The sequence below is a fragment of the Bos mutus genome, chromosome 24 (genome assembly GCF_027580195.1).
Source record: "Bos mutus isolate GX-2022 chromosome 24, NWIPB_WYAK_1.1, whole genome shotgun sequence".
Lineage (NCBI taxonomy): Eukaryota > Metazoa > Chordata > Mammalia > Artiodactyla > Bovidae > Bos > Bos mutus.
In genome coordinates, this window is record NC_091640.1 from 46,378,106 (window position 1) to 46,401,974 (window position 23,869).

Sequence of the window (23,869 nt, forward strand, 5' to 3'; positions counted from 1 at the left end):
CATCTCATCCTCTGTCATCCCCTTCTCCTCCTGCCCCCAATCCCTCCCAGCATCAGAGTCTTTCCAATGACTCAACTCTTCGCATGAGGTGGCCAAAGTACTGGACTTTCAGCTTTAGCATCATTCCTTCCAAAGAAATCCCAGGGCTGATCTCCTTCAGAATGGACTGGTTGGATCTCCTTGCAGTCCAAGGGACTCTCAAGAGTCTTCTCCAACACCACAGTTCAAAAGCATCAATTCTTTGGTGCTCAGCCTTCTTCACAGTCCAACTCTCACATCCATACATGACCACAGAAAAAACCATAGCCTTGACTAGACGAACCTTTGTTGGCAAAGTAACATCTCTGCTTTTGAATATGCTATCTAGGTTGGTCATAACTTTCCTTCCAAGGAGTAAGCGTCTTTTAATTTCATAGCTGCAGTCACCATCTGCAGTGACTTTGGAGCCCCCCAAAATAAAGTCTGACACTGTTTCCACTGTTTCCCCATCTATTTCCCATGAAGTGATGGGACCGGATGCCATGATCTTCGTTTTCTGAATGTTGAGCTTTAAGCCACCTTTTTCACTCTCTGCTTTCACTTTCATCAAGAGGCTTTTTAGTTCCTCTTCACTTTCTGCCATAAGGGTGGTGTCATCTGCATATCTGAGGTTATTGATATTTCTCCTGGCAATCTTGATTCCAGCTTGTGTTTCTTCCAGTCCAGCGTTTCTCATGATGTACTCTGCATAGAAGTTAAATAAACAGGATGACAGTATACAGCCTTGATGTACTCCTTTTCCTATTTGGAACCAGTCTGTTGTTCCATGTTCAGTTCTAACTGTTGCTTCCTGACCTGCCTACAGATTTCTCAAGAGGCAGATCAGGTGGTCTGGTATTCCCATCTCTTTCAGAATGTTCCACAGTTTATTGTGATCCACACAGTCAAAAGCTTTGGCATAGTCAATAAAGCAGAAATAGATATTTTCCTGGAACTCTCTTGCTTTTTCCATGATCCAGCGGATGTTGGCAATTTGATCTCTGATTCCTCTGCCTTTTCTAAAACCAGCTTGAACATCAGGAAGTTCACGGTTCACATATTGCTGAAGCCTGGCTTGGAGAATTTTAAGCATTACTTTACTAGCATGTGAGATGAGTGCATTGTGTGGTAGTTTGAGCATTCTTTGGCATTGCCTTTCTTTGGGATTGGAATGAAAACTGACCTTTTCCAGTCCTGTGGCCACTGCTGAGTTCTCCAAATTTGCTGGCATATTGAGTTGCAGCACTTTCACAGCATCATCTTTCAGGATTTGAAATAGCTCAACTGGAATTCCATCACCTCCACTAGCTTTGTTCATAGTGATGCTTTCTAAGGCCCACTTGACTTCACATTCCAGGATGTCTGGCTCTAGGTCAGTGATCACACCATTGTGATTATCTGGGTCGTGAAGATCTTTTTTATACAGTTCTTCTGTGTATTCTTGCCATCTCTTCTTAATATCTTCTGCTTCTGTTAGGTCCATACCATTTCTGTCCTTTATCGAGCCCATCTTTGCATGAAATGTTCCTTTGGTATCTCTGATTTTCTTGAAGAGATCCCTAGTCTTTCCCATTCTGTTGTTTTCCTCTATTTCTTTGCATTGATCGCTGAAGAAGGCTTTCTTATCTCTTCTTGCTATTCTTTGGAACTCTGCATTCAGATGTTTATATCTTTCCTTTTCTCCTTTGCTTTTCACTTCTCTTCTTTTCACAGCTATTTGTAAGGCCTCCTCAGACAGCTATTTTGGTTTTTTGCATTTCTTTTCCATGGGGATGGTCTTGATCCCTGTCTCCTGTACAATGTCACGAACCTCATTCCATAGTTCATCAGGCACTCTATCTATCAGATCTAGGCCCTCAAATCTATTTCTCACTTCCACTGTATAATCATAAGGGATTTGATTTAGGTCATACCTGAATGGTCTAGTGGTTTTCCATACTTTCTTCAATTTCAGTCTGAATTTGGCAATAAGGAGTTCATGGTCTGAGCCACAGTCAGCTCCTGGTCTTGTTTTTGCTGACTATATAGAGCTTCTCCATCTTTGGCTGCAAAGAATATAATCAATCTTATTTCGGTGTTGACCATCTGGTGATGTCCATGTATAGCGTCTTCTCTTGTGTTGTTGGAAGAGGGTGTTTGTTATGACCAGTGCATTTTCTTGGCAAAACTCTACTAGTCTTTGCCCTGCTTCATTACATATTCCAAGGCCAAATTTGCCTGTTACACCAGGTGTTTCTTGACTTCCTACTTTTGCATTCCAGTCCCCTATAATGAAAAGGACATCTTTTTGGGGTGTTAGTTCTAAAAGGTCTTGTAGGTCTTCATAGACCTATATATAGAAAACTATAAAACACTGTTGAAAGAAATCAAAGAGGACATTAATAGATGGAGAAATATACCATATTCATGGATTGGAAGAATCAATATAGTGAAAATGAGTATACTACCCAAAGAAATTTATAGATTCAATGCAATCCCTATCAAGCTACCAACGGTATTCTTCACAGAGCTAGAACAAATAATTTCACAATTTGTATGGAAATACAAAAAACCTCGAATAGCCAAAGCAATCCTGAGAAAGAAGAATGGAACTGGAGGAATCAACCTGCCTGACTTTAGGCTCTACTACAAAGCCGCAGTCATCAAGACAGTACGGTACTGGCACAAAGACAGAAATATAGATCAATGGAACAAAATAGAAAGCCCAGAGATAAATCGATGCACATATGGACACCTTATCTTTGACAAAGGAAGCAAGAATATACAATGGATTAAAGACAATCTCTTTAACAAATGGTGCTGGGAAAACTGGTCAACCACTTGTAAAAGAATGAAACTAGAACACTTTCTAACACCATACACAAAAATAAACTCAAAATGGATTAAAGATCTAAACGTAAGACCAGAAACTATAAAACTCCTAGAGGAGAACATAGGCAAAACACTCTCCAACATACATCACAGCAGGATCCTCTATGACCCACCTCCCAGAATATTGGAAATAAAAGCAAAAATAAACAAATGAGACCTAATTAAACTTAGAAGCTTCTGCACAAGAAAGGAAACTATAAGCAAGGTGAAAAGACAGCCTTCAGAATGGGAGAAAATAATAGCAAATGAAGCAACTGACAAACAACTAATCTCAAAAATATACAAGCAACTCCTGCAGCTCAATTCCAGAAAAATAAATGACCCAATCAAAAAATGGGCCAAAGAACTAAATAGACATTTCTCCAAAGAAGACATACAGATGGCTAACAAACACATGAAAAGATGCTCAACATCACTCATTATCAGAGAAATGCAAATCAAAACCACTATGAGGTACCATTTCATGCCAGTCAGAATGGCTGCGATCCAAAAGTCTACAAATAATAAATGCTGGAGAGGGTGTGGAGAAAAGGGAACCCTCTTACACTGTTGGTGGGAATGCAAACTAGTACAGCCTCAATGGAGAACAATATGGAGATTCCTTAAAAAACTGGAAATAGAACTGCCTTATGATCCAGCAATCCCACTGCTGTGCATACACATTGAGGAAACCAGAATTGAAAGAGACACGTGTACCCCAGTGTTCATTGCAGCACTGTTTATAATAGCCAGGACATGGAAGCAACCTAGATGTCCATCAGCAGATGAATGGATAAGAAAGCTATGGTTCATATACACAATGGAGTATTACTCAGCCATTAAAAAGAATACATTTGAATCAGTTCTAATGAGGTGGATGAAACTGGAGCCTATTATACAGAGTGGAGTAAGCCAGAAAGAAAAACACCAATACAGTATACGAACGCATATATATGGAATTTAGAAAGATGGTAACAATAACCCTATATATGAGACAGCAAAAGAGACACTGATGTATAGAACAGTCTTTTGGACTCTGTGGGAGAGGGTGGGATGATTTGGGAGAATGGCATTGAAACATGTATAATATCATATATAAAATGAGTCGCCAGTCCAAGTTTGATGCACGATACTGGATGCTTGGGGCTGGTGCACTGGGACGACCCAGAGGGATGGTATGGGGAGGGAGGAGGGTGGAGGGTTCAGGATGGGGAACACATGTATACCTGTGGTGGATTCATTTTGATATATGGCAAAACCAATACAATATTGTAAAGTTAAAAATAAAATTAAATTAAAAAAAAAAGAAATAAAATCTTGGAAGCCAAAAGAAAAGGTAAAGTCAAGGACAGCACTGAAGAACAAAAAGGAAAATTCCCAAGAACAAAATGATAGAAAGATAAGAAAATCAGAGGAAGCTTAACAAATTTCAGTTCTAAAGAAAACAGCAGACAGAGAGTTGGAAATTGTCAAAGAAATAAATTTTTTAAAAAAGCCCCAGAGTTAAAGGAACGCTTCTAAATTCAAGGAGCTTTTGAGTTCCCAGAAGATTGGATGAAACCAAAATCACAAAAGACACTGAAGACATCATGAAATTTCAGAATGCCAGGGATAAACATAGGATCCTGCAGGTTTTAGAGAGAAAAAAACCCAAAGGTTTGGGTAGCAGAATGGCATCAGACTTCCCAGCTGTAACCCTGGGAGCCAGAAGGTGGTAGGAAAACCCCTTATAAACTCTAAGAGAAAATGTGTTTTAGATCAGAATTCTCTAACAAGCCAAGTTATGGCTCAATGGTGAAGTAGACTAGAGACATTTGCACATATTCAAATTCTCCATTGCAGTGCACAATGAACCAAAAAAGAGGAAGAAGTGAAATTTAAAAAAACAGGAGATCTAACCTAGAAGAGAAAGACTGGAATGTCCAAAAGATGGTAGAAAGGAAGTCTCAAAAGGAAAGCTTCATTGCATCAAAGAGAACAAGACAAGAGTATCCCTTGTGATGGGAGTTGGAGGAAGGAAGTAGACTTCCTGTTGGATTTGAACATATGAAAAGAACTTTAGTTCTGTTGGAGAGATGGAGACAAGATGGTGTTACGGAATAGCTGTGTCCTCCCAAAATTCATATGTTGAAACCTTAACCTCTAGTATCTCAGAATGTGACAGCATTTGGAGACAGGGCCTTCATAAAGGTGATTAAGTTAATCCAATATGACTGGTGTCCTTTTAAGGAGAGACTGGAATACAGACATGCCCATGTTCACAGGAAGACTTTGTGAGGGACAGTGAGATGGTGGCCTTCTGCAAGCCCAGGAGATAGATCACAGAAGAAACCCAACTTGCTGACTTCAGTTTAGATTTCCAGCCTCCAGAACTGGGAGAAAACAAAGTTTTGTTGCTTAGGCCACTTCAGTTCAGTTCAGTCGCTCAGTCGTGTCAGACTCTTTGCGACCCCATGAATTGCAGCACACCAGGCCTCCCTGTCCATCACCAACTCCCGGAGTTCACTCAAACTCACGTCCATCGAGTCAGTGATGCCATCCAGCCATCTCATCCTCTGTCGTCCCCTTCTCCTCCTGCCCCCAATCCCTCCCAGCATCAGGGTCTTTTCCAATGAGTCAACTCTTCTCATGAGGTTGCCAAAGTACTGGAATTTCAGCTTTAGCATCATTCCTTCCAAAGAACACCCAGGACTGATCTCCTTTAGAATGGAATGTGGCAATTTGTTATAGTAGCCCTAGCAGACTAATACAGATAGGTGGGTATACAGATGGGTATATAGAAATATATATGGGTATATTGAAAACTCTACTAATGCATAAATGAGATTATTATTAATTCCAGAAAAAACAAGTTGTATAAAAAATGAAGCATAATTGTTATGAGTATTCTCAGCAGTGAATAATATTTACATGGTTATAATAATGTAAAAATCAAATATTGATTATTGAAGGTTGGAGGGAGGGGATATATGTGTGTGTGTATAAATATACACGTGCATATGTTAAAAAAGCTAAATCCTCCTATTCCATAGTAGGAAGTTAATAGTGTCTATGACTGAAAATAATTAATGTCTATGACCGGCAAATTCGGAAAACTCAGCAGTGGCCACAGGACTGAAAAAAGTCAGTTTTCATTCCAATGCCAAAGAAGGGCAATGCCAAAGAATGTTCAAACTACAATTGCACTCATTTCACATGCTAGCCAAGTAATGCTCAAAATTCTTCAAGCAAGGCTTCAATAGTACATGAACTGAGAACTTCCAGATGTTCAAGCTGGATTTAGAATAGGCAGAGGAACAAGAGATCAAATTGCCAACATCTGCTGGATCATCAAAAAAGCCAGAGAATTCCAAAAAAAATCTACTTCTGCTTCACTGACTACACCAAAGCTTTTGACTGTGTGGATCACAACAAACTGTGGAAAATTCTTTAAGGGATGGGAATACCAGAACTCCTTACCTGCTACCTGAGAAACCTGTTTGCAGGTGAAGAAGCAACAGTTAGAACCATACATAGAACAATGAACTGGTTCAAAATTGGGAAAGGAGTACGTCAAGGCTGTACATTGTCACCTTATTTAACTTATATGCAGAGTATATCATGGGAAAAGCTGGGGTGGATGAAGCACAAACCAGATCAAGATTGCCAGGAGAAATGTCAATAACCTCAGATATGCAGACATCACCCGCATAGCAGAAAGTGAAGAGGAACTAGAGAGCCTCTTGATGAAAGTGAAAGAGGACAGTGAACGAACTGGCTTAAATCTCAACATTCAAAAAACGAAGATCATGGCATCTGGTCCCACCACTTCATGGCAAATAGATGGGAAACAATGGAAACAGTGATAGACTGGGCTCCAAAATCACTGCAGATGGTGACTGCAGCCATGAAATTAAAAGACGCTTGCTCCTTGGAAGAAAAGCTATGACCAACCTAGACAGCATATTAAAAAACAGAGACATAGCTTTGCCAACAAAGGTCCATCTAGTCAAAGCTATGGTTTTTCCAATAGTCATGTATGGATGTGAGAGTTGGACTGTAAAGACAGCTGAGTGCCAAAGAATTGATGCTTTTTAACTGTGGTGTTTGAGAAGACTCTTGAGAGTCCCTTGGACTGCAAGATCAGACCAGTCAATCTTAAAGGAAATCAGTCCTGAATATTCATTGGAAGGACTGATGCTGGAGTTGAAGCTCTAATACTTTGGCCCCCTGGTGTGAAGAGCTGACTCATTAGAAAAGACCCTGATGCTGGGAAAGACTGAAGGCAGGAGGAGAAGGGGACGACAGAGGATGAGATGGCTGGATGGCATCACCGACTCAATGTACCTGACTTTGAACAACCTCCAGGAGATGGTGAAGAACAGGGAGGCCTTGCATGCTTCAGTCCATGTGGTCACAAAGAATCAGACAGGACTGAGCAACTGAACAGCTAAATGACTGAAAAAAAATCAAGCAACCGATAAGTATATTACTGAAAATATGGAGATGAATTTCTGAACAAAAAGCTAAAGTTATTTAAAATGTGTTACCTCTGAAGAAGGGGGATGGGTTGGGGAAAGAGGTAGGTAAGGGAACTGCTGCTTTTTTAATCTTTATCTTGTAGTACCTGTATTGTGTTGTGCTTAGTCGCTCAGTTGTGTCTGACTCTTTGCAACCCCATGGACTGTAGCCCACCAGGCTCCTCTGTCCATGGGGATTCTCCAGGCAAGAATGGTGGAGTGGGTTGCTATTCCCTTCTCCAGGGGATCTTCCCAACCCAGAGATCGAACCTGGGTCTCCTGCATTGCAGGCAGATTCTTTACCATCTGAGCCAACAGGGAAGCCCAGTACTTGTATTACTCTGATGGATATCAAGTTTAACTCATAAAAAGAGGGAAGGATTTGATTCTGCACACTAGCAGGTACCGTTACAAAGCCTGTGTATGTGACACAGTGCTCAGAGAATTTACAGGTTACATGGGGAGAGAGGATGGACACAATAAGACACAAGGCTTTCTGGAAGAGGAAGCAGCAAGTTCATAGTGGGTTCCTTCTCAGAGCAGCTTCCTGTGGCAGTGAGTCTCGGACCGCTGCTTTCAGGCTAGACACAAAAACGCAGAGGTGAGGGAAGGGACATTGTCTATAACAGGTTTGGACTGATGATTCTCTAGATAACCTCTTGTTTCTTTAACCCCTACTTAGTCAATGGCTCTCACATCATGTGCAATAGGTGACCAGATCACCTTGAATTTCACCCCCAGTCAGAGAGGTCACCACCCTGTCCACATAGTTCCCTCTTCCCCATGCTGTTGCTAACCCCTTATCTTGCTTCCTTTTCTTCCTAGCTCTTACTTGGCATTATGCCAAGTATTTATTTTTCTCCCATCACGGAGCATGAAGTCCCGGAGGACAAGGCTTTGGTCTGTTTTGCTCATGATTGTCTCTACAAAGCCTGGGGCAGTGTCGGCACAGAGAAACAGTCAACGTACACATATTGAATAAATGAATGAATGAACAGCTTATCTCTTCACTAGTATTCCCAGCGGGGAAACTCTTTCTCAAACTCCTCTTGTACACAAGGCCAAGAAGGTATATTTCTCAATAAAGTCATCTACTGCCTTTATCCCAGAAAACATGGTTTATCCACTGAGTTCTCAGGTTCCCCATCTGTAGAAGGAGCCCCTTTTCCATCCCAGAACCCTACCCGGGGCAACTGGAAGCTTCCCATTTTGAGACAAGACCCAGATCACCCACAATCCCTCCTCCTTCCCTGCTGCCCCACCCCATGGGGAACAGTGCTACAGTCCCGTCACAGCTGCCTCCATACATTTCTGGATGTCCACCACCTCGCTGGGGTAGAGCTCCACCTCCAGGCGCCCGTCAGCCTGGTCTTTGTCCAGCCAGCGGTTGGCAGGGAAGGTGTACCGCTTGCCTTGGCGGGGCACGCGAATCTGGACACTGCCCAGGAACCAACTGGCATGTAAGCCCGTGCTGTCGTGCCCGATCACCAGCCGGTTAATCTGGAAGGAAACACGCGATACAGGTGAGCAAGGAGCTGGTATAGAAGCCTCCATCCCTCCATCCCTACACCCTCCCAAAACACCAGGGCAAGCAGCTCCCCTCAGCCCAGACTCCAGCTCCTCAGGAGATGCGGGCTCAGCAGGAAGGGCTGGGTCCCAGGCTGGCCTGCCCTCAACCAGCCAGGAGACCAAGGCCCAACCTCTCCAGACTGGAGCCTCTGTCCCTTTGTCTTTAGTTCAGCCCACCTCCCAGGGACACGGTGAGAAGCAAGTGGGTATGACCAGAGGTTTGAAAGCTCCAGTATGTACTGAATGCCAGGCAGTGGACGTCCTAAGAATGTGGTGGCTGCACAAGAATGCAAACATTCAAAATATTCACCATCGGCTTCCGATGCCACGTTGGTGATATGGCTTTGTTTTGTCTTACACCATACACGGTTGCACATGTTTTTGCATGTCTTCTCCGTCACACCCATCCTATAGGTGACAATAAGCAGACCACCTTTTGGGGCTCTGTCGTTCTGTGTCCAGTGCCTCCTCTCACTCTGGGAACCAAGGTGTATTTTTCTCAGTAACACTATAGTTCAGTTGCTTTGCTACTTTATATTTTATGTTAATCTTTGCCCACAGATGTCATAGATGAGCACATAAATGTGCATGTTACCATCCTTAAATGTACCTCGCTCTTCAGGGTTTGAATGATATTTATGTTTTTTTTTTTAGATTCAGGCCAATTCTAACATCAGATGGAATTCTCAGATGGCCTTTGAGGTCCCTTCCAGCCCCCTGGATCCTTTCTGTGGTGGTTTGGAGGGGTGGTGCTCGTTGTGAGTCTGGTGCCCAAAGGCCAGATTCAGAAAATAGTCCCTGTAAGCCTTGCTCTTGCTCTTCTGCATCCTGAGCACCTATTTGCAGCTGCTATTGGAAACTCTATCACAGCTGAGTGCCTGGAGCCCGGTGACCTGGAATCCAGCTACATCTACAGACACAGTCTGAAAGCCTTTAGGGTGTGGGCCAAGGAGCGTGGGAGAGCTTCGTCGTCTTTCTGTGGTGCTGGCACTGTGACAGAGGAAAGACAGGAACAGGTGTTTTCTGCCTGTTGTGACAGAAAATGCCATGAAGGCAGGGATCATCTGTCAGTCCCATAGTGGCCAGCACCTGACGTGGGCAATTGTTCAGTCACTAAGGCTAGAGCTTACTGAATACATACTATGCATGTGGGTGTTACTGACATAGTTAATGCTAGTGACAATCCCACTGGAATCCCTTGCGATAGCAGTGAGAAAATCAAAGCAAACAGAGGTGAAGTAACTTGCACACGGCAGGTAAGTGGAAACACTCGGCCTCAGACCAGGCAGTCAGGAGCCCAAGCCCACACTCCCAGACTTTTGGCCACACTGCTTGTTGAGCAGGTTTTAGAAACACGAGAAGGGCCCAAACGCCCTTCCTCACCACTCGGATGTCTCATTTATCTGCTGGCTGCTGCCAGAAGTCCTTAGTTAAGGAAACAGCATTTCAGGCTACAATTATTAATTCAGCTTAAAATGTAAATACAGCTTGATCAAGGAAAATCTTGATTTAAGCTAAGGAGCTTCAAGATGTAAATGACTGACATGAAATCATTCCCCAGAGCACCTGAACTCAGGTGAGGCTCACCAAGAGGGGAGGGGTCAGCAAAGGGGGGCTTGTAACCCTCTCAGTTTCCACAAGCCACCCTGAGAGGGGCAAGTGGTAACACGAAGCCCTGCTCAGACACTTCTAGAAAAGTTTCCAGCACTTGAGTGCAGGCAGTCAGACCCATACTTCTCCAGGTGAATGCTTAGACCCCTCACAGCACAGTCAGCCGGGGAGGTGATGGTGGACCCATCTCTTATCTAAGGCAGAATCCCTCAGGTGTGGCCTGGGAGTTCACACTGCAATAGGCTTTCTGGGTGTCACTGTGACACACACGCCAGTTTGGAACTGGGAAGCATTTCCAGCCCGTCTTTACAGCTCTCCCTCCTTCCTCCTTCCCTGCACACCAGGGTGTACCCAGGACTCTCTGGTCCTGGCTACGGAGGTAAAGGAAACACCGGACTAAGAACATGAGTTCCAGCCCCAGAGAGAGTCTGGAAAGCTTGACCACTGTTCACGTGCCTCCTGCTCCTCTGGGTCATACCGGAAAACAATGTACTGCACTAACCAAGTGGGCACTTTCCCTTTCAAATGGGTTCACTTGTGTGTTGTGAGAGTGTGTGTATGTGTGTGTGCATGTATGTGTGTGTATGTGTGTGTATTCAAGTGTGTGTGTATGTGTATATGTGTGTGCATGTATGTGAGTGTGTGTGTACATGAGTGTGTGTCTGTGTATGTGTGTGTGCATGTGTGTGTATATGTGAGTGTGAGTGTGTGTACACAAGTGTGTGTGTGTGTGTGTGTGCCCATGTGCAGATACGCACAGAGAAATCGGTAAGACACCCTCACAGGGTCTTGGGAAAGAGACTTACAGTTCCAATATTGAGGGTCTCCAGGGTGAACTCATCCACTCGGCTACGTTCAAAATAGTCTTTCAGGTTGTTGTCAGAGACGAGAAGAACTTGCTTAATGGTGTCAGATTTGTCCCCGTAGAGCTTGATGTAGACTCTGGAGTCTGTGCTGGCCCCAGGGACGTCCCCCGTCTTCAAGCTGATGTGATAGCGGAAGTCTGAACAGTCCAGGGCAGGAGGCGGGAGGGGAGGGGTTAGCGTGGGTGAGCCGCAGGGAGCTCGGGGCAGGAGGTCGATGGCCAGGGCTGGACACTCAGCTGGGGGTCGGGGGCCCAGGCTCTGGCTCTCCTCACATAGCCCTGAGACTGGGGCGGGGTGGTGGTGCTCCTACCATCTTTTGGAATCCCTTCATCTCAAAATCAGAATTCTGATTCCTGCTTCGTCTGCCCCATAGGGTGTGAATGCGCTGAGAACAGGAAGGCATGCAAAGAATACTAAAATGTAAGAGACGAGGATTTAAAGCAAATACGCATTCACTTTCTCATCTGATGGATGAAGAAACCAAAGCAAAGGAAGCCTCTACCTCCCGGCAGAAAACATAGCATGTTACCTACATGGTATTAGTGCTGGGTGTTCTGACCGCGGTTTTACAGGTGAAGACTTTCAGCCTCAGAAGATGTTGTTTTTGGCTCAAGATGGCTACAGTTCAGAAGGAGCCAGCCTAGCACTAAACACTAGGCAGTCATCCTTAAGCATAATACTAGTCCTTAAATTTTAGAGTGGTGTTTCCACACAATCATTTAAAGAAGTAAGCTTGTATGCATTTTTTAAAAATGGAGAAATGGAAGCTGAGTCTTATCAAATAAAATTTCTGGCATGATATTGAAATAATCACAATTGCTTTCTCTGAACTATTGTGTATTAAGGTTTATATATTAAAGTAAAATAGTTGGAGATGTTTTTTCAAAAAGGGTCAGCTATGTGTAAATCCCTAATGTGGACCCAAAGGTCTTATTCTCACCCGAAATGCCATGCTGATGTTATTCTATCTTATGACCCAGAAAGGTCTGTGTCACCTGTCCACAAGGGAGGATAAAAGGCAAGGCCTAGGATAGTCTGAGCCATGAGCCCAAGTCCAATAGCCTTGTTCCAGGGCGTGGGTCTTGGGAATGAAAAGGGAAGCGCTGGAAAGGCAGGTGATGCTAGTTTCAAGGCCTGCGGTTCACAGCCGTCTCAGGGCCTTCTGGCGCTGGCAAGAAAGACCCGGAGAGAGACAGCTAAGCACACCTCTCAGGTGACAACCCCACAGACCAGTCAGGCCCTGGAGGAGGCCAGACCTGTGGGTCTAGTCCAGGTCAGCTCCCCTGGGCACACCTGAGGGCCCTGAGGAGGTGGCTTCTGTCTCTGCTGTAAAGATATAGCAAGACCTGTGAAAAAGACCACTTCCTTATACCATTTTCATCTAAATCCTTTCAAAAACTCTGACTTGGGGAAGAGGGAGCCCGAAGGACCCTGTTCCTGTTGAACAGTGGGGCTTGCTGGAGTGGGAAGGACAGGCAGGAAGACAGAGATGCCTGGGCACTGGGCCCAGCTCCACTGCTGACCACAGACCTGGCTATCCTAGGAGTTCCCTTGGCACAAGCATGAGACTTGTGTCCAATCTAGGCATTTTTCTCATCTCTTAAGAACTGTTCCAGCTCTTAAATTCTGTAATTCAGTGTTCTCAGAATGCAGAATTCCAACTTTGCAATTTGCTATCTGATCACAGGAAGATATTTGGCTCCACCAGATCTGGGTCCCCCCTGACAAACTGGCATAACAACATTAGCTCTGCCGACTTCCAGGGTTCTTGCTGGACTCACATGAGATAAAAGTGATAAATATGTGGTCTTATTATTCATGTGAGCCCAGAAATAACGGGAAGGTCGGCGGGGCTGGTGTCATTATGCCCATTTGTCAGGTAAGGATGCACATCTGGTGGAGCTAAGTATCTTCCTGAGGTCACATAGCAAATTGCAGATAATAAGTGATAAATATGAGGTATTAAGGGCTTCCCTGGTGGCTCAGACAGTAAAGAATCTGCCTGCAATGAGGGAGACTCAGTTTCAATCCCTAGGTCGGAAAGATCCCTTAGGGAAGGAAATGGCAACCCATTTCAGTACTCTTGCCTGGGGAATTCTATGAACAGAGTGGCGTGGTGGGCTATAGCCCAGAGGGGTCTCAAAGAGTCAGACATGACTGAGCAATTAACAGTTTTATGAAGCCTTGGAAAAGAAACCAGGTGTTGGTATTATTGAGGATTCTGGATATATTTCTTTTCAATTTTGTCTAACACTCATGAACAAATCAAGGTTCTTGAAGAAATAACACCAGTAAGGAAAACTATAAGACCTCTAGGATAATTCTCAGCATCGAAAAACAAGGTCCTCCTTGTACAGCCCCTTCCAAACGTGTTTATCCTCTCCAGAATGACAGGTACGCACCCCAGGGCCGGGCAGCATTAGCCAGTGTTACTGCCCGTGTTACTGCCCGTGTTACTTTCATCGACAGAAGCCCACAGGCATCCAGGACACCACATCCAGGGCTATAAAGAGGCTGTGAAAAGCTCAGACAGGCAGAGGGTTCCCGATCTCTCTCAGAGCCTCTTCCTCCCTACCCTCTGCAGTGCTGCCTTCATGGAGTGAAGTGAAGGGTGTGTGCTTTCTCCAAGGGCTAGTTTCTAGGTAGCCAGGGAAGTCCCACCCAGGCCACACCCACCACCTGTCCTCTGGACCACTTACTCTTCAGTGTCGCGTTGCTGTCACTGGGCAGCAACTCTCGGACCAACTGTCCATCATCCTTATCCTTGTCCAGCCACCTGCGGGCAAACAAGGGCCATTAGCTCTCTGAGTGGGGAAGCCCGACAACCAACCATCACACAATTCATGCAGAGTCACCGGGAGGCCAGAGCTCTAAACTCAGCAAAGGAAAATGGTTCTACCAGAGCTCAGAAGAAAGGATCTCAACCCAGAATGGGAGGGAGGGCTGCCCTGCGGAGGTGATAACTGGATAAAACTGTGAGGGTGATGAGGAATTAAGCAGGAGAGGAGGGAGGTGCATTCGGACAAATAATGTGCTGGGACAGAGCAGAGCCTCCAGGAGCAGATGGAAGGCAAGTGTGGAATGGAATGGAATGGAGCAAGCAAATGTTGCAGGGTTGGCAGATGGGGCTGGAGAAGGGGCAGGGTCGCTTGATGTGGAAGCTCAGTTATCATGGTAAAGAGTCTGTCCTAAAAGCCATGAACACCTGTGTCATTATCATAAAAAAAAAACCCCACCTGTTTTTCTAAAAGTTCATCATGTGCGTGGTCCTGTGCTAGGGCTCTGGGGTGGGGAGAATGCAGAGAAGATACACTGCAATGGATAAGAGACAGCCCAGCCCCAGAGAACCTGCGGTCTAATCAATAGAATAAATACTAATTTTATCAGATAAATAACTCTTTCTTAGGCATCACTTAACTAGCTTATTTTTATAGTCATCCATCTATAAGTTGGTATTACCCACTTGTTGTTCAGTCACTAAGTTGTGTCCGACTCTTTGTGATCCCATATACTATACAGTCCATGGACTTCTCCAGGCCAGAATACTGGAGAGGGTAGCCTATGCCTTCTCCAGTGGATCTTCCCGACCCAGGATTCGAACCAGGGTCTCCTGCATTGCAGGAGGATTCTTTACCAACTAAGCTAACAGGGAAACTTACACTATTAATCAGATCAGATCAGATCAGTCACTCAGTCGTGTCCGAGTCTTTGCGGCCCCATGAATTACAGCACACCAGGCCTCCCTGTCCAGCACCAACTCCCGGAGTTCACTCAGACTCATGTCCATTGAGTCAGTGATGCCATCCAACCATCTCATCCTCTGTCATCCCCTTCACCTCCTGCCCCCAATCCCTCCCAGCATCAGAGTCTTTTCCAATGAGTCAACTCTTTGCATGAGGTGGCCAAAGTACTGGAGTTTCAGCTTTAGCATCATTCCTTCCAAAGAAATCCCAGGGCTGATCTCCTTCAGAATGGACTGGTTGGATCTCCTTGCAGTCCAAGGGACTCTCAAGAGTCTTCTCCAACACCACAGTTCAAAAGCATCAATTCTTTGGCGCTCATCCTTCTTCACAGTCCAACTCTCACATCCATACATGACCACAGGAAAAACCATAGCCTTGACTAGACGAACCTTTGTTGGCAAAGTAATGTCTCTGCTTTTTAATATGCTATCTAGGTTGGTCATAACTTTCCTTCCAAGGAGTAAGCGTCTTTTAATTTCATGGCTGCAGTCACCATCTGTAGTGATTCTGGAGCCCAGAAAAATAAAGTCTGACACTGTTTCCACTGTTTCCCCATTTCCCATGAAGTGGTGGGACCGGATGCCATGATCTTCGTTTTCTGAATGTTGAGCTTTAAGCCACCTTTTTCACTCTCTGCTTTCACTTTCATCAAGAGGCTTTTTAGTTCCTCTTCACTTTCTGCCATAAGGGTGGTGTCATCTGCATATCTGAGGTTATTGATATTTCTCCTGGCAATCTTGATTCCAGCTTGTGTTTCTTCCAGTCCAGCGTTTCTCATGATGTACTCTGCATAGAAGTTAAATAAACAGGGTGACAATATACAGCCTTGATGAACTCCTTTTCCTATTTGGAACCAGTCTGTTGTTCCATGTCCAGTTCTAACTGTTGCTTCCTAACCTGCCTACAAATTTCTCAAGAGGCAGATCAGGTGGTCTGGTATTCCCATCTCTTTCAGAATGTTCCACAGTTTATTGTGATCCACACAGTCAAAGGCTTTGGCATAGTCAATAAAGCAGAAACAGATGTTTTTCTGGAACTCTCTTGCTTTTTCCATGATCCAGCGGATGTTGGCAATTTGATCTCTGGTTCCTCTGCCTTTTCTAAAACCAGCTTGAATACCAGGAAGTTCACAATTCACATATTGCTGAAGCCTGGCTTGGAGAATTTTGAGCATTACTTGACTAGCGTGTGAGATGAGTGCAATTGTGTGGTAGTTTGAGCATTCTTTGGCATTGCCTTTCTTTGGGATTGGAATGAAAACTGACCTTTTCCAGTCCTGTGGCCACTGCTGAGTTCTCCAAATTTGCTGGCATGCTGAGTGCAGCACTTTCACAGCATCATCTTTCAGGATTTGGAATAGCTCAACTGGAATTCCATCACCTCCACTAGCTTTGTTTGTAGTGATGCTTTCTAAGGCCCACTTGACTTCACATTTCAGGATGTCTGGCTCTAGGTCAGTGATCACACCATCGTGATTATCTGGGTCGTGAAGATCTTTTTTGTACAGTTCTTCTGTGTATTCTTGCCATCTCTTCTTAATATCTTCTGCTTGTGTTAGGTCCATACCATTTCTGTCCTTTATCAAGCTCATCTTTGCATGAAAAGTTCCTTTGGTATCTCTGATTTTTTTGAAGACATCCCTAGTCTTTCCCATTCTGTTGTTTTCCTCTATTTCTTTGCACTGATCGCTGAAGAAGGCTTTCTTATCTCTTCTTGCTATTCTTTGGAACTCTGCATTCAGATGTTTATATCTTTCCTTTTCTCCTTTGCTTTTTTTTCACTTCTCTTCTTTTCACAGCTATTTGTAAGGCCTCCCCAGACAGCCATTTTGCTTTTTTGCATTTCTTTTCCATGGGGATGGTCTTGATCCCTGTCTCCTGTACAATGTCACGAACCTCATTCCATAGTTCATCAGGCACTCTATCTATCAGATCTAGGCCCTCAAATCTATTTCTCACTTCCACTGTATAATCATAAGGGATTTGATTTAGGTCATACCTGAATGGTCTAGTGGTTTTCCCTACTTTCTTCAATTTCAGTCTGAATTTGGCAATAAGGAGTTCATGGTCTGAGCCACAGTCAGCTCCTGGTCTTGTTTTTGCTGACTGTATAGAGCTTCTCCATCTTTGACTGCAAAGAATATAATCAATCTGATTTCGGTGTTGACCATCTGGTGATGTCCATGTATAGAGTCTTCTCTTGTGTTATGTATTACATAGATAATAGTGAGAACCCACTGTCTAGCTCAGGGAACTCAACTCAGTGCTCTATAGTGACCTTAATGAGAAGGAAATACAAAAAAAGGGGGGGGGGATATATATATAAATATATATTTCACTTTGCTGTACAGTAGAAATTAACACAATATTGTAAAGCAACTACGCTCCAATAAAAATTAATTTAAAAGAAAAGAAGAAGGCAGGACAGACTGGCCAAGGAACTAGATGGAGACCAAGATAATGATGGATGTTGAACCAAATCAAGTGCAACAGAAATTTAGAGAAATGAAAAAGGCTCATGTGAAGAGGCTCTGATCTGACTTCTCAAGGATGAATGAGATTTGCCAACAAGAAGAAGTTGGGTCTGCACCCTGAAGGGAGGGGGCTTGATGGCTATGACGCGTCAGTACGTGGAGTGGGCCACAGTAGACACCAGCAGGAAAGACGTTGGACCAATTTGCCTGAAAAGCACTGTTTCCACTGAGCACAGGGACCCAGCCTGAGAAATCAGACAGTCGTGCAAGTAGGAGTTATCCAGGCCCCGTACTCAAGATGGTCCGTGATATTAGGCTGATGGTAACAGAAGAGACACTCTCAATGTTCTCCAGAGCAACAGGGAAACCAAGATACTTGCTTCTTGTCTAGGGTGTCACTCCATTTGTCTGTGTCTTGGTGCTTATCTTTGCAGTCACTCCTATTATAAACCCAAGAGAGAGGCAACTCCTGGCCACGGAACGTATCAGAGGAAGCCAAGGCACTGCCGCCTCCCCAGAACTCCTGACCTGGCACTCAGGCTTCCCTAAACCATGGTCCACTCTATCAATACACTGCCTCCTCTCCCCCGAGTCAGTGCGGGTGACCTTGTGGTCTCTCCCATACCTCTCTTGAGCCCTGCCTCCCCAGGCCCATGATCTCTAGGACCTTGCTATCAGTTAGCTGTTAGCTAGCATCAACTATGACATGTAAAATAGATAAGCAACAAGAATCTACTGTATAACACTAGGAACTAAATTCGATAACCTACAATGGAAAGTAATCTGAAAGAATATAACTGAATCACTGCTCCCACCTGAAATTAACGCAGTATTTTAAAAATCAACTATACCTCAATTAAGAAAAAATTACCTGACCACTAAGTTGTCATGCTTCCCATAAACTTTCATGGTGTGAATTCAAGACATGAAGATACAAACTCCTGGCTTTGATGACAGGAAGGGAGAGACTGGGGGAGTGAGCAGTGCTGGTTAGAGCCCCTCAGTCAACCTCTGACTGTCCTGCTGAGGTCACTGCGGCATCTCCCACAGACCTGGAGGCCGCTGTGGTGCAGCCTTGGCCAAGCGCTCATAGGACGAACCGGGAGGATGGACCACCATCCTCATCCATCCTCAGCCATCACAAAGCCCCATCTCTCCCTTCTTGCCCTCCACCACTTATCCATCCCCAGGCCCTCCCCAGCAGCAAAGGAAACCATGATCTGTCATTTCAGTTTCCACCTAAATACTCGCAGGATATTAATACATATTTCCAAATATAGCCTCTTTCTTTCAGCTTCAGACACTTCAGCCCAGTTTCAGTGTCAGACGTTGTGAAATAGATAAGCCAGTCTTCTGGAGCTTTTATTATTCTTCCCCTGGGCTCACAAAAGTGTGGAAGTGTGCACACACATGTACACACATACACACTCACACATAAACACACACATCTACCATAGCTAAGATGTTCACCACTCCCTGATCCTGGCAGAGAAGTTCTGAGAGCAAATGCCATAACCACACACCTCAGCAAGACAGAAGAATCCAAGGCCTGTAACCTGAGCTGGGGAAGATCAAAGCTGGCAGGCCTGGTGTACCTGAGACACGGGAACTCCACGTTGTCGCTCTCAGGCTGCCCCTCCTCTCTCACCAGCACCCGCTCCAGGAACCAGCCGCTGCCACTGCCTTTGCCGTCGTGTCTGATCCTCACCCGCCTCACCTTCCGCATGGTGACAGACTCGATGGTGAACTCATCAGCCTACAGGGGAGACGGCAGGGCCAGATGGACGGTGGCTCCCTTGGGACCCAAACACCAAGGGAAGATCCAGGCCCAGAAATCCTACAAGCCATAGCAGATGAGTCGGGCTATTGGTCTTTCCCAGGTGGGCCAGGCTGCTAAGTCACTTCAGTCGTGTCCCACTCTGTGTGACCCCAGAGATGGCAGCCCACCAGGCTCCCCTGTCCCTGGGATTCTCCAGGCAAGAACACTGGAGTGGATTGCCATTTCCTTCTCCAATGCATGAAAGTGAAAAGTGAAAGTGAAGTCGCTCAGTCGTATCTGACTCTTAGCGACCCCATGGACTGCAGCCTACCAGGCTCCTCCATCCATGGGATTTTCCAGGCAAGAGTACTGGAGTGGGGTGCCATTGCCTTCTCCGCATGTGGGCCAGAAGCTACCCATAAAGAACAGTTGCACTCCACCCCAATTTCTCCCACTGAAACGTCATTTGATGTCAAGATCTCAACAACTGAGATCTGCATTTCTTGGCTAAACAATGGCCATTGCCTGTGATCTCCTTTTAAAAGACAAATCCCCTAGGAGGATTAACACATCAAGCTGTCATCAGTGACTAGCCATTCATTGTGAATTCATTCCTTGGCTAATCTCCAGCTCTTTGCTGCAGAAAGACACTGGGCCCTTTTGAGAAAGGGAATGACTGGGGGGAACCAGTAGTCTTATTAATTTCAGTTTTTTCTTGCCAACGCAGCAGGTGCTACAAAGTCGCCAAGTCTATAGGAGCATACCCTGGGGACAGGAACTCGAGGGTGGGATTCATGGCAGGAGTCAGAAGATGTAGCAAGAAAAGAATGAGAGAGGATGGAAGGAGACCTCCACTCACATTCCGGGGCTTGCCCTGCCCTCACCAAGGAAGGGATGGCAGAGGAAGGAGAGGACCAAGGCTTATCAAGTCTTCATCTGATGACCAACCTTGGCCTCACAGTTTTGCAGCCACACAGCTCTTTATAGAGGAGGGCATGGCAACCCACTCCATTCTTTCCTGGAGAATCCCATGGACAGAGGAGCCTGGCGGGCTACAGTCTGTAGGGTCGCAATGAGTCAGACACGACTGAAGCGACTTAGCACACACACACTGCTGTGGGCTAGATCTGCCGAGGCAGTGCATCTGACATCCTCACAGCAGCCAGCCACAGGTAGGCACCCTTTACCCACTTTAGAGGTGCAGGAAATGGAGTGACTGGCCCCAGTCTGCCTGACTCTTTCCCTGCTGTTTCACACAGCCTCCCCAGTCAACCCAGCTTGGGTGGGGAAACCAAAGGAAATGCCCAGCACATGGTCATGTGGCTGACAGGAGAACCTAGTTCTCCCACTTCCACGTTTAGTATCTTTCTTGGTTTTTCTCTTAAGAAGGAAATGAACAAGGTACCTCCAGGGGTCATGCCTAGTGGAGAAGACAGTGTTCTCAAGCGGGCCCTCAGATGCCCCAGCTTCCTGCAAGCCTGGGATCTCCAGGTCACTGTAAGGTGCCCAGCTTCCTTCCCTGCATGCCCACCCTGAAGTCCTCCTGCTCTGCCCTCTTCTCGAAACTCAGGGGTGGGAAGAGGATTGTGATCCTTTAGGGTAGCTCTCCAGCTCCCAGTCCTAGGAGCCTGGTGGGTGTCAGGCATGTAGTTCCCTGTTCCCTCCCCCAGAGCCAGCCTCTCTGATGGCCGAGGCCTGTACCGGTGGGCAGCTCTACCCAGAGCAGGGAAGACCAAGGAAGAGAGGGTGGGGCTGGTGGGGACATGGCACCGCTGCAACTTACATTGCCCTTCTCAAACAGGTCGGTGTTATTCCTGCAGTTGTAGAGCAGCCGCTCCCCTGTGTCCCCCATGTCACCGTAAAGGCAGAGATAGACGTTGGCATCCGTTCCCGCACCTTCGAGTTCCCCAGTGCACACCGTCACGCGGTACCGGGCCACTGGCAGGTAGAAGGGGAGACCACTGACTGCCAGCCCCTGCTCCCAGCGCTGACCCTGCTTCTCCCCACTTTCAAGCACTGCTTTCCCCTCCTCCATCCAGCTCTCATTCAGGGCTGACCTTGCTCCTTCCCTGGGCTGCCTCAGGACAATGAAGGGCCAGCTCAGCTGCGAATCTCTGTCCCAGACACTTCAGAGGTTCCTGCTCCTGGCTAATCATCAGAACTCCATGGGAAATGTTTATAAGAATTCTGATTCCTGGGCCCTGCCTCAGACTTCTCAAATCCTAGTTCTTGAGCTGGACGCCTAAAACTGCATTGTTCACAAGCTCCCCCAGGGGACTCTGGTGAAGCTGGCAGTGTTTGAGGACCACAGGTCTAATTCAAACATTTTGGCACTTGATTCCATTCCAGCCCAGTAGACTTTATTTTGCCTTAGGTTGTTCTCCAATTCATATGTTCCCTGTCTTCCTAAGAAAAGTAAGATAGCTTTTCTTTTGAACAAGACCTGAGCCTCCTCTTCTCTTCAGAACTCCCCAGTGCTAAGGACACGCCAGGAAGAGAAGCAGAGAGAAAGCTACAAAGTGCAGCCACTCCAGAAAGGGCAGAAGCATCTTCCCACATTGAAAATATACTGTCGGGGGCAGCCCGACAGTGATGTGATGTGATGTGATCCTGCACATCACAGCCTTCCTTCCACTTAAAATGAGCTTCAAAGTGAAATTCATTAATTCATTTGCCCCCTGTTTACCTAAGCCTAGTAGGTGGAAGGCATTATGACAGGTGTAGTGAGCAAGACAGACAAACTCTTGCTCTGTGGCACTTGCATTAGACTTGAGAATGGAAGACTGGAGAGGAGAGATGGACAGTAAAATCACGAATTAAGAACAGGGAGATCTCTGAGTTATATCTGTAACAAAGCTGATACCTTGAAGTGATGCCACAGAGTGTGCTAGAAGTGAAGAGAAGGGTGATGGGGGGGTGAAAATGATTTAGAGATGCAGAAAAGCTTGCTGTGAGGGGGCAAGGCTTGGACTAAGATATTAGTGATACGAGCCAGCCACAGGTGCTGTGAAAGAAGAGGGTGCTGCTGTGAAGCCCCAGTGTGGGTACGGAGACTATACAGTGGGGATGAGCAGCTATGTTCTAGGAGCAGAGAGAACAAGGCCGGTGTGGCTGGAGTAGAGGAAGCAGGAGGGGATGATGTGAGGTCCAGAAGTGAACAGGGGCCAGAAAGGGGCCCGTGATGTGTGACAGGTCAAGGTAAGACATGTGGCTTCCTTTGCTTATTGTTTTTAGTAGTACAGGAAGCCAGTATAGAGTTTAAGCAAGGGAGTAACTTGGCCTGATCTATGTTTTAAAGAGCATCTGGTTGCTATGTGGAGAGCCGATTGTGGGGGATGAAGGAGAGAATCAGAAAGGACAGTTAGTGGAATAATTACGGTAGTCTAGAAAAGAGAGAGGGTGCCTAGGACTGGGAGTGCAGTGGAGATGGAGAGAAGTCAGTAGATTAGAGACACATTATTGAGGTAGAAATTAACAGACTCAGTGATAGATTAGATAGGTAATTAAGAGAAAGAGAGGAACTAGGGATGATTCCTGGGTTTTTGGCTTGGGCAACTAGGTGAATAGCATTGCCAAGAAGTAGGGACATCTGGGAAGAAGGATAAGTTTGGAGGTAAAATTCAATAGCTCTGTTTGTTCATTATACATCTGAGATACCTATTAGGTCAGGGGTCCTCAACCCCCAGGCCAAAGACCAGTACCTGTCTGTAGCCTGTTGGGAACTGGGCCACACAGTAGGAGGTGAGTGGTAGGTGAGCAAGAGAAACTGCATCTGTATTTACAGCCACTCACCCTTGCTTTGCATTGCCACCTGAATTCTGTCTCCTGTTAGATAAGAGGTGGCATTAGATTCTCGTAGGAGTGCAAAACCTGCTGTGAACTGAGCACGTGGGGGATCTAGGTTGTGCACTCCTTATGAAAACCTAATGCCTGATGATCTGAGGAGGAACTGAGGCAGTGAAGCCAGTGCTTGGGAGAGGCTGCAAATCAGATTAGCATCAGCAGACAGGTTGACTGAACAGAGGCCGTAATAAATCAATCGCTTGCAGACTCATACCTAAACCCTGTCGGTGAGTGGAAAGTAACAAGCTGCATCTGGTGGCAGGCTTTAAGTCAGAATCCAACACTTACTTTAGTCCATGCGTGGCCCACCCATTATTTTATTTACCACTTCCACCCATGCCTCTTTCTCACTCTGCACACTTTTCTCAGTCACAGTTTCGGCAAGCCCACAAGCTAACCCTAGCCAAAATGAGCAAAAAATAAACATCACTGGGGAGTTTCTTTGGAAATGGGTGAAGACCCAATGATGAGACAGCAGAAGACTCTGAGGCTGCCTGGTGGCTCAACTGGTAAAGAATCTGTCTGCAATGCAGGAGACCTGGGTACGATCCCTGGGTTGGAAAGAGCCCCTGGAGGAAGAAACAGCTACCCACTCCAGTATTCTTGCTGGAGAATCCCCAAGGACAAAGGAGCCTGGC

The 23,869-nt window shown here is 45.8% G+C and overlaps 1 protein-coding gene across 2 annotated transcripts in view; it reads right to left on the reverse strand.

The window, feature by feature from the left end:
• LOXHD1 (lipoxygenase homology PLAT domains 1) overlaps nt 1–23,869 on the reverse strand; it is a 205,295-nt gene that overhangs the window by 96,295 nt on the left and 85,131 nt on the right. For both annotated transcript variants that reach the window (XM_070361798.1, XM_070361797.1), the window contains exons 13-17: nt 21,172–21,326; nt 19,225–19,385; nt 14,113–14,189; nt 11,354–11,550; nt 8,675–8,867 (exon numbers count right to left, since the gene is read on the reverse strand). In XM_070361798.1, coding sequence (XP_070217899.1) covers nt 8,675–8,867; nt 11,354–11,550; nt 14,113–14,189; nt 19,225–19,385; nt 21,172–21,326 — 783 coding nt within the window. The remainder of the gene's footprint in view (nt 1–8,674; nt 8,868–11,353; nt 11,551–14,112; nt 14,190–19,224; nt 19,386–21,171; nt 21,327–23,869) is intronic.